This window comes from Diplotaxodon limnothrissa, linkage group LG16 (assembly GCF_057381915.1).
Source record: "Diplotaxodon limnothrissa isolate DT_005_m linkage group LG16, D_limnothrissa_male_GT1.1, whole genome shotgun sequence".
Taxonomy (NCBI): domain Eukaryota; kingdom Metazoa; phylum Chordata; class Actinopteri; order Cichliformes; family Cichlidae; genus Diplotaxodon; species Diplotaxodon limnothrissa.
The window spans coordinates 6,213,017-6,224,372 of record NC_140611.1 but is presented as its reverse complement, the minus strand read 5'-3'; the positions used below and the strand labels follow the sequence as shown (position 1 = coordinate 6,224,372).

General features: G+C 42.3%; 1 protein-coding gene across 1 annotated transcript; it reads left to right on the top strand.

The window, feature by feature from the left end:
- Positions 1–8,472: 8,472 nt before the first annotated feature.
- Positions 8,473–10,888, top strand: LOC146615617 (uncharacterized). The gene is made up of 3 exons (XM_085374484.1): positions 8,473–8,909; positions 10,239–10,253; positions 10,503–10,888. The coding sequence occupies exons 1-3, from the start codon at positions 8,486–8,488 to the stop codon at positions 10,886–10,888; spliced, it is 825 nt and encodes a 274-aa protein (XP_085230610.1). The 5' UTR covers positions 8,473–8,485.
- Positions 10,889–11,356: the final 468 nt, after the last annotated feature.

Genomic DNA, 11,356 nt, shown 5'->3' with positions numbered 1-11,356 from the left:
CTGGTACTGTCTGAGAAATAATATGAGCCGTTGAGTTGTTAATTGCACTGACAGACCATGCAAGAAGTGCATGCATGGGCATTTTTTCCGGTGTTAGCAAATACTCACCAGCAAACCTTGCTAGCGTTAGCTGATTGTGTGGCAAATAGCGCTACATTTTCTGCAAGGAAGGCTGACTTTTGAGAAATTGACCCCAGCACAATATATAGAAAGTAAAGTTTGTACTATGAATTAAAGATTCATAGTTGTATGAGAAAGTCTCATTTTGACAGGGTGAGCAAGATGGGAAATAGTCGCCTCTGACCAAAGGTAAGTTCCTTGAGGAAAATGTCATTTTAAGGAAATTTAATTATGTGAAATTATTTTTACTTGTATGCTACTTAGCGCTAATTAGCAGGTTAGCTAGCTGGACAGCTAAGACAGCTAGCATTAGCTGATGAACGTAGTTCTCCACTCCTAGATTTTAAATAATACTGTCCTTATGTGCATATTTATAATCATTTATACTCAATTGTACATTCAAAATCAATTTAACGATACTTTTTATAGTTAATATTTTGGTTCCTTGTGTTTCTGTTAACATGACATTTCTGTGTGTGTGTGTGTGTGTCTGTGTGTGTGCACGCTAGTGAACACAAAGCACTCTCAGATGGGCACAACTTAGCAGTATACAGTTAACTGCTGCGCATTAATTTAATTAGCATTTATTGTACAACTCATCCAGAATGCAGACAAATACATTATGATGACTTTCTACACACAAGCAAACAGAAGGTGTTTATGCCAACAAGTGCTGAAAAAGTAAGAAGATATTTTTTCTTAGAGAAATACTGCCCCTCCCTTCCTTCCCTCCCCATCTCCAGCTGCCTCCCTCTTCCCGCTCCTCCACAACCACCCACACATGCAGGGCCTTGGAGTGGGGGTATGTCACCAGGGTGCAGAGGAGGCTACCCCCCCCGTCCCCTTCTGGCTGCCTCTGCCTCAATTTTATCCCACAACTTAGACATTCACATTATTCACACTCTCATTACACATACATATAGGATCTTGGGGGTGGGCACAATCACGGAGTCCAAATTACCATCAGGGTGTATACCTCACCCCTGACGTCGTTGCCCACCTCTCAATTTTAAATACACTTAGTCATTGAGGGCTAGCAGGAGGGACTATGCGCTTACCTGCTGCTCCTTGGCAGGTAGCTCCATGCCCTCCTGGGTTTTAATTGCACCTTAGAACACATATGCATCAACACTACAATGAGCGGGTGGAGGGAGGTTTGGAGTCTTCTCCCACCCCCATTCTCTGCGGCCTGCTGGAGCGGGAGGGCTAGTAGGAGGAGTTGGCCGTCCGACTGCGGTCTGGGGTGTGGGGCCTCCCTGCTGCTGCGGAGTCGGGGTGGTCTGCCTCTCCCCACCGCAGGGAAAAGGGTAACACCACCTGGGTCTGGGTGCAATTCCCCCCTCCAGGGGCAAGGGTACCTAGACCCGGTTTGTAGAGTACGCTTGGGGAGTGTGATTGTGTGTACAGCGTCTCTTTATGTCTGTCTCCACGTTGGTTGAGTGTGGAGTGAGTGCATATGAGAGCATGAGGGTGGGAATGGATGTTTGTGTCTGTGTGTGCCTGTATGTCTGTGTCTATATGTCAGGTTGGGTATCAGACGCCACCTCTCTGGGGACACCTCAGGCCCTCCGAGGTTTGGAGGCCTATCTCCACCCACCACCACTTCCCCTGCCGGTGGCGGACTCCCTCAGGTGTCGGTGTGTTGGTGGTTCTTTGTGTCTGGGGGTGGGCGTCCGGGTACACACCGGCTCACTCCTTGGCGGCCGCTTGTCGGGGCCTGGGGCCTGGGGCTCGCTCGGGCCCCTTTGGAGGTGGGGTGCCCCCGGCCTCTCGGCCTGGGGCTCGGTCACTCAGGCACAGCTGGGGGCCGGCGGAGCTCACGGGCGCGTCACTGCAACTCCCCCTGACTTCTGCTCCGCGGCTGCTGGGCGAGCCCTCATCTGGGACTCTCCTCAGCTCTTACTGGAACAGTGGCGCGGCTGCCCCTCTGTTGGTCTTCCATGGTCTCTTGTGTTCTGGGGGCCTCTGGATGTCTGGAGTTTTGATCTCCTCCATACCCGCTTCACACCCTGGAGGACGGGGCTGTGGCCCCCCCACACTCCCTAGCAGATCATTACATGGAGAAACCTTTGGAATGCAAGCATGCTGATCCACACAGGTATGCACACATGGGTATTCACAGACGCGGACTAAAGCTTTCTTGGCTGCTGCCTCAAAGCACACTGTGCGCTGTCTATCTTGCGTGCTGCACAATATCGTTTATTATTTAGTAAATATTGATATCTATGACTAGCTAGTTTATTGTGATGGTGCTTTGCTTTCTCTATTATTATGTTGCTCTTTGTTGTTTGCTGTCTCCTCTGTTTGTTTTTTTTGTTTGTTTTTTTTTTTTTCTCCATACAGGTGACCCAGGAGTTCTTTTTTTTTTTTTCTCTCTCTTCCCCCCCCTTCTCACCGTCTCTTCTCCCCTTTGGTTTTCTTTCTTTCTCTCATTCATTCCCCCTGTCCTATTTATTAAAAAAAAAAAAAAAAAAAAAAAAGACAAAGGATGAACTGAAGCTCTGCCATCACGTAATGTCGCATACTGCTGTTTCTGATGTCATTTAGAAAAAAAAAAAGAAAAAAAAAAAAAAAAGAGAAATACAGTGAACTCAATAAGAATTAAAGTTTTTAAGACCATAAGATCCATCTTGTTTGTTGGTTGCTAAAACATGGCAGCAGGCGATGATCACCCTTCCACTCCCCGGGGAAGAAAATGTTTTCTTTCTTTCTTTGTAATTTGCCCAGGAAATATTGACAAAGCTGACACAGAAGGAACCTGCAGCATTTTTATGCAGAAGGCTGGCTGGGCTTCTGCTAATGCTAGGATGCCTAAACACAACAAATACATAACTGCACTCACAAATACAAAAACTGTTTAGTGTTCACACTGAGAGATGACCTGACTTTCCTTTTGCCAGCAATTAGAAAACTTTCAACTTGACTGATTTGTGGAAAGATGCGTAATTAAGCAGAAAAACAAAGAGCTCCCCAGCCTGTTAGTACTGTTGATGTCCTTTGTCCTCTTTACTTTATTCAGTAAGTTCTCCTGTGAGAGAAAGGCTGACAATAAGTTACCATTTTGGTTTAATGTATCGTTACAGCTGCATGCATGTTTGAGGAGTCAAATAAGCCTGTATATCTGATCATAAGTAGTTTAGCTAATGTATATATTCCAAAGTCTTTAAGTGGTTGAGCTACAAAGATATACATATACACAGTGCACTGTGTTTAGTACTCATCGTTGTATTTGAGTATCTCAATTCTGACTGCCTGGAATTATCTACTACACACAGACCTTACACTACTAACAGAAAAGTAGTGTTCATGATCTCTGTGTAATGCAGTGTAATGCGACTCTGCAGTTGGTTCATGGTTAGTAAGTGGCTGAATGATGACATTATTTCAGAAACAGCGTGATTGTGAGACTGCTGCATTACCTATCCCTGCCCTGTTTTGCTTCGATTGTTTCACTTCTGCCCCACCCAATCCACACAGCAGATACACTCAGCTTTCCCTCTGGTCTGAGTCACTTGACCAGAAGGTCGACCTCACCTGCCTCACGTGTCCCCCCGTGTATTTACGGCTGATGCTGATTTTCTGTCTTGAAATTTAACCACCTCAACTGTTTCTACTTGTTTCTATGTGCACATATGGGCCCTTACTCGAGCTCTTTTTCACTAACCCTGACAAAAGCATGACTAAAACATCTGATCAATCACCTAAAGCAAGTGTAACGTCAGAGTTCTGCAGGATCTTTCTTCCAGCATATGTGGCTTCCGTCTGTCTCATTTCTGACGTTATCTGCGTGTGTCTGTTTCTTAAAAAAGGATGATGTCATGCATTGGAGTGTTTCATTTTCTAGACTGCTTTTCTTATAATTTCCGAGACTACGTGAAAGTTCAATCACTTTATGAAAAACCCCGCTCCTCTGGTACACCTGTCTGGCTTAAAATAAACACACTGATTGTTTGTGAATCCTTGGAAATCACGAGCCATGGAGAGCTACATGCTACCCCTTTTCTGCTTTTCTTGTTATGAGCATCTTAACTACAACGCTGACCATTTGTAAAGCCTTAAAATGGCACACGGAAAAGTTTTTATGATGACATGTCAACAAAAATGCTTTTGAAGTGATTTTTGAAATATAGAAAATTGTAAGATATCACGTTGATGTTTTTGTGCTCCTAAATTGTCATGAGTGTCAGTCAGTGTCATGTCAATGGATTCTATATAACGAGCATGATACTTATAGCAATGGTCCCCAACCTTTTATCGCCCCCCAGACCGCTTTAATGTCAGACAATATTTTCATGGACCGGCATTTAAAGTGTCGCGGATAAATACAACAAAGTAAAATGATATGACGAAGACAAAAAACTGTGGTATTTTGTAAATATAATAATAAAATATGTATTCGGCTTTAAAATAATAACAAAAACCTGAATTCACTGTGTAATTATGCAACTTTATTAGCAGCGTCCTCCTGAAATGCGCCAACAGCATTGAGAGTAACATCCTCCTCTCTGCCCCTTAATGCTCTCTGGTCGCTATGGTAATGCATAAATAATAACTACAACACGTGAAAAGACCCAGGGAAACCGAGTTAATGATAAAAAACCCTGAAAACCATAAATTTCACACCTGATCCTCAACTCTCACGGCCCGGCACCAAACGACTCACGGTCCAGCCCAGGGGTTTGGGACCGCTGACTTATGGTATGCTACATTTAACAGGTCAAATGGCAAGTTTAGCACGATATGAGTCATCATTGGTCATGACAGCAACCCTAAAACCAACCCTGCACAATTCGATATTTAATCAGATTTTTAATTTTGGTTTATATCAAATTTTTTCCTGAGTACAGGGAACAAATGAAAAAATATTCATTCCGCTAAACACGTTTTTGCATCATTTCTAAATCTGATACAAAGGTTAGCACAAGGCTAGGTGCTTAAATGTCTAATATACTGACATCCCTACATTTTTAAAAATCTTAGTTAAATGAAAATCCAAGTGGCAATTTTGAGGGCTGAAAAAATTAAGTCAACTTCAGGAGTCAGTAGAGTTGTCTGCAGGGATAGAGCAGTAATATGTTTCCTTATAAATGAGTTTAATGCAAACAAAGTCACAAAAACACCAGCGCTGTACCCTCAGGCTAAATTTAGCCCATCTAGGGACCAACATAGCGGTGCATTGGTGCAATGCAGAGCTGCTTTGCAGACCTTTGTCTACATGTTGTAGCTGTTTACTGTCAGTAGGGGATACTGTCAAAAATATGTGGAACAACAGGCCTGTGGGCTCCCCTTGCTTCTGCTGGAGCTGTGGAGAAGACTCAAGTTACAACAACCAAACAGGTGAAGTGAAACAAAGTATATAAAAAACAAAACCAGACCATTTTTTCCTGATACTTTTTAAAAATATTGTCTTTGATGTCTTTTTGCATTTTTCCATCGGTGCTGAACTTCCCTGCCACTTTCTGTTGCTGTTTAGACCCAAATTTCCAACACTCAGCATTTGACCTACACATAGCACCATCCATAATGAGCCACACTTTTTGGGAAATGACTGCGCACAAACATACACAAACATAATATCACGAACCTCCCCCATGAGAGCAAAGGTAACAATAAGTATTGGACTACGAGCTGATTATTAAAGGTAATGCTTGATTTTTCAGATCCTGATCAATGAGCTACTGCACTGTGTTAAAGACTTCTGGAAAAAGGCCATCAGAGAGCTGATGTAATGACTTTAGGTCTTTTGCACTTATAGACTTTTACCATAATTGATGGCATGGGGGAATAAGAATCACCCGAGACAAAGTAAAGGTACTTTTGCCTTTACTTTGTTAAAGTAAATTTCTTTTTTGGGAATAAGAAGTCAGTGTTGGCAGATCTATTAATAATGTATCACTTTAGGCAGCGCTTCTGTTTTATGGATGTATATCGGGTATTGTTGAGTAATATCTCTGACTTATTCAGCACTTCAAATGGACCAGAACCGGTTTAAGATGCATGATACTTTAACAGCACCTGCCAGCCAAACACAAACAGCTCTAAAGGTTGCAGAATGGACTTGTCACTGTGTCTATAATGGTTTTATTTGCATGGAACATTTATTAGAGCTTTTCACCAGTGGGAGTAGTTGCATCTCTTAATGCGCAGACTGTGATGAAACTTGAATCTCTCCCTCTGCCTTCCTACGCCCTGCCTCCTCCATTTGCTGTTGTAAAATTTAAAGTAATGCAGTTATCACCATGGAGACTGCTTAGAGATTGACCCTCTCTGGACAATGTCAAGAATCTGAGATGCTCTCACTGTGGAGTGCAATCGAAGCTTGAGGGGTGCTTAGAATAAAAAACAAGGACATGTCTTAAACACCTACACTAGAATTGAAAAAGACAATCAAAAAATCAAGGGCAGCTTTTTATTCTGCTTTGGTGACTTAAATAAAAAGGAGCATTGCTTGATACTAAGCTGTCATATTCAGCAGTGGCACTTTTATGAGATGACAAATTGTTGAGCTAAGCTGAGATCTGGGGCTGGCTGAAGAGGTCCCTGCTGCTCTGTCTCTAACTCCACTGCCTATATTTCATTGAATTTTGATGCATTGTGTTGTGTTGCCAAAATTGCTGCTGAGTTGCAAGCGTTGCTTCTAGAAGGACAAAATATGCACCTGCAGGACAGCCACTGGCGTGCACAGATAGAGACGAGGTGGTGCTGAAGCACTTGCCCTTTTGCCCTCAGTCCAAAAAAGTGCCCTTTTGAAAGACGTGATTTTTTTTTTTTTAAAGCTGCGCGATTTAAAAAGGTGTGAAAATAATGGCTTGATTTGTGCCCCTTCTTCAAAGACACCCGAACCCTGTCGCTTTTTCACTGTCACCGTGTCACGTGAACACGCTTGCAGTTCATTTGTTGTGAGGCGTGTAGCAGCGGCATGACATAGGAGTACTTGGAGTAGGCATAGTAGGCTAACTATAGCGACTGGGAGCCACGGCGGACAACACGGCAGCTCTTTCCCTTCCCAACCAGTCAGGTAACCCATGAATTGAGTGAAATTATTCTGTTTGCCCTCTAAGACCAACCTGCAATTGTTTTGTTGTGAAGTAGCCTGTCAGAAACTGCACATGACAAACTTTGCCAGCTTGCCCCCTCCATCCATCCATATGGATAAACAAAAAAACGACACATTTAAAATGTAACCTAAACCATTTAGGCAACCCCACTCTCCATCAATTCCGACCTTTTTGCATACACTATTGAAAATATCACGTTATGCTATAGGCTACATGCCGTTAGGCAGAGGGCTCTTTTGAGCCCATTTTTCGTTACAAATTTTAGGATGATCTCACGGAAATCTGTGAATAAATACAAAGTTTTCAAACTGAAGTCAGTGACGGGAAGACATCACACTTTTTAGAGATGGAACTGCAGAAAAACCTAAAACCTTGACATGATTATGAATAATAGAATTATGGACGTTTCTCCGTTTTTGTGGATTAGCCTTTCCATAACTAACGTCAACTACTGTCCTACTTTGGTAAGATTGAAATTAATGTCTTTGACTGTCTTTAGTAGGTGTCTCCTGTGAGAAAGTTAGAACACCGTCCAACTGTCTAAAGATGCAGTCTTTAGCCTAACTGGTTGTTACTGACTCAGCGATGCTCGCAGACATTTACGCACTGTGTTGTGACCTGATTGTGACAGAACAGTGACGTTGTTATTGGTAGTTTGAAGGGTACGGTGTTGGGGGTGGTGCATGTTAAAAGTTTTGAGAAGCACTGGTTAGACATGTTAATTTTTTTTGGTGTAACATATTGGCAACATTAACACATTAATTTGCTAAAGGAAAAATAGGCAGTTCCCAATTGCCTGTGAAAACGACCATTCTACCCTGTTCTTGTAATGACCACAGTCAGTCTTATTCGTTCTCATACATTTTGGTCTATTTATTTACTAATTTCAGCAAGCATAATGCCTAGGAAAGAGAGGCTGAGAAAGGAGAAAGAAAGGGATCTACAACAGGCAGCCCAGGGAAGCAGTTCTCTGCTCTCCTGGATGAAAGCAAAGGAAAATGAAGATGAAAGGTCAGAGTCAAGGGCAGAGTCAGGTTCTATTTTAATGTTTTAATGTAACCTGCTCCTTGCAGTTAATTCTATTGAAAAATCTTAAAAGCTGTTCACACTTAGTTTTTAATGAACTTAATCAGCAGGCATTGAGCTAACTATTATTTTGTACCTACGAAAGTTATTTCTATGTTACAAGACTTGCAGTATGGGTTATTATTAAAACTATCTGTTTAAGCTTATTATTATGATAAATAATAATACTATTATTATTATTATTGTTCCATTGTAGTCAGTCACAGCAGGGAAGCAGCTCTATGCCATCTACCAGCATAGCAGAAGAGGGAGATATAGAAACAGATGAAGCCGCGACCAATGCAGCAACAGGTTCAGTTAGGCCTACAGACACTGATGTAGTGCTCTCTGAAGACCACAATGAGGAAGAACAGATCGATCACATAATGTCAAAGTTAGCAGCTTTACAATACCCAACAGATCCAACACACATCCATACATTTAAAATAAAGCGCAATGACAGATACGTTTCAATGTGCTGCAATGTGGGCCCATGTCAGCCTGATATACCTTACCCAAAAACTGAGGGGAGATCATTCCAGAAACAGTGGTTTTCTGCTAATGTGTGGCTGGAATACTCACCCACTGCTAATTCAATGCATTGTTTTAGTTGTCGGCTTTTCCTCTCGGATGAAAAATATAAAAGCAGAACAGCCTGGACAACTGATGGCATCAGAAAGTGGAGTACTGCTCTTGAAAAAATCAAACAACACTCCAGCGCAGAGATGCACATGACAAGCATGGTTAGATGGATCAATTTCCAGAAAAAGGCCCTTCAGTCTGCATTTGATGTTTCAGACGTAAAAGGGGTGGAAGTTAGAGAGCGAGAGAGGCAGACAAACAAAGAAATCCTGACAAGATTAATTGACCTAACAGTGTATCTTGCACGTCAGGGACAAGCATTCCGAGGTCATGATGAGAGTGAGTCCAGTGATAACCGTGGCAATTTTCATGAATTAGTCAATGTATTTTCCCGCTACGATAGTGTGCTGAAAATGCATTTGGAAAAAATTGCCACAGTTAAAGCCACCAAGACAAGGCCCCAGGTGTCACTGGTTTCCAACAGAAGTCAAAATGACATCATTGCAGCACTAGGAACTTACATCAGGAAGGAGATACAACGTGAAATAAAAGAGGCTGAAATGTATTCCATTCTACTTGATGAAACCTGTGATGTTTCACACAAAGAGCAAGTGTCATTTGTTGTGCGATATTTTCATCATATGCAAATAAAGGAGAGATTCATCGAAGTGTGCAATGTTGATACAACTACAGGCCAGGAGCTGGAGAATACAGTGTTCTTGCTTCTGCAAAAGAATGGCCTAGAGATGAAGAACATGTATGGTCAAGGCTATGATGGAGCAGCCAACATGAGTGGCATGTATAAAGGTCTCCAAGCTAGAATCCGTGCACACAATGAGAAGGCCCTCTATGTGCACTGCAAAGCCCATTGCCTCAATTTGGTACTAGTGGAGGCATCAAAGTCCAGCAAGCATTTTGTGACATTTTTCAACTTGGTGGAGAAATTGTATGCCTTTTGCTCAGGCTCCCCAAAGCGTCATGCTGCCTTGGTCAAATTTCAGGAGTCTCTCTTTCCTGGACAACGTGTTATGGAGCTCCAGCAGCTGTCAGATACTCGATGGGCTTGCAGGGAAAAAGCACTGAAGGCACTTCAGAGAAATTTGAAAGCCATTTTGATGCTCCTTGATGACATCAGTGACAGTGACCCACCTAACCTGGCCCAAGGTGATGCTCAGATGTACAGAAATGCCATTAATTTTATGTTCATTCTCTGCATGGAAATCACCACACCAGTATTCGAAGTCACTGCTTTGGCATCAGATTCTCTGCAGGAAGAAGGGTTGGACCATTCCACTGCCTACAAGGTAATTGATGGTGTGCTTCACACATTGCAAACCATGAGGTCTGAGGAGAAATTTGGAGAGATATTTAGATGTGCATCAGAGAAGGCAGAGAGTTTCAACATTCCAGTACCTACCGTGGTGCCTGGTCAGGAGAGAAAGCGGAAAGTTCCAGTGCGTTTCCAACACAGCACCACAGTGTCTCAAGTAGGTGCTCAGTTTGAGTCAGTGGAGGCATATTTCAGGAGTGGTGTATATTTCACCTTTCTGGACATCATGACTGGGGAACTGAACAGGAGGTTCAAAGGGGACAATACTGGAAGCCCAACGGCCAGAATCATTCAGTCCTTCCAGCCCTTAACTGTGCATGCTAACTGGGTAGGCCCACCAAACCCAGAAGCCATTGAAGCTGTCCACATCCTCTGTGAATTCTATGGAGAAGATGAGGACCAGCTCAAAACAGAATTAAAGGTCTTCCACTCCAGCTTTAGTTCAAAAGACCTCAGAGAAATATTTCTGATACTGAGGGAAAACAATGGCCAGCTGATCTTTCCTGCCTTTGTCAAAATGATTCAGATCTACGCAACACTACCAGTGACAACTGCGACAGTTGAAAGATCTTTTTCAAAGCTAAAAATAATCAAAAATAAACTAAGAAGTTTGTGTGGAGAAGAAAGGTTGTCTGATCTCCTCTTGTTGGCCATTGAGAAAGATGTGGAGATCAATTACAACGAGGTCATCAACATCTACAAAGACATGGCACCAAGAAGGATGCTTCTTTAGAGCAGTACACTCCATTTAATGGACACTTGAGAATATGTATGTATATAGTTTAGAGTTGGATACAGATTTTATCTTTTTGTGGTGTGATTTTTGATTTTTAGAGAATGTTTTGAAATAAAAGTCAAATTGCATTTAACCTGTGCGATTTTTTTATTATAAAAAGAAAAGGTTTTCCACATATGCAAAAAGTGCCCTTTTTTCCCCTGGAGCACTTGCCCCCCAAAATGTCTGTGCACGCCACTGAGGACAGCTAACATTATCAAACCCATGGCAACAGTTGACACAGCTGAAACAGGGTTTTTTTGTTTTTAACATCTTTGTTTGGTACTTTGTGTTGCACAGATTAAAAATGTCATTAGCCTTATAATATTACACCAGTGTTGCGACTACACGACTGTTTTATTTCATTTCAAAAGCATCAGATGTGTTGAACTTTACACTGTTCCCCACATTTTGTGATGGGTTCCC

Excerpts from the sequence above, each read along its gene's own strand:
- LOC146615617 (XM_085374484.1), top strand. The coding sequence starts at position 8,486 with ATGCCATCTACCAGCATAGCAGAAGAGGGAGATATAGAAACAGATGAA.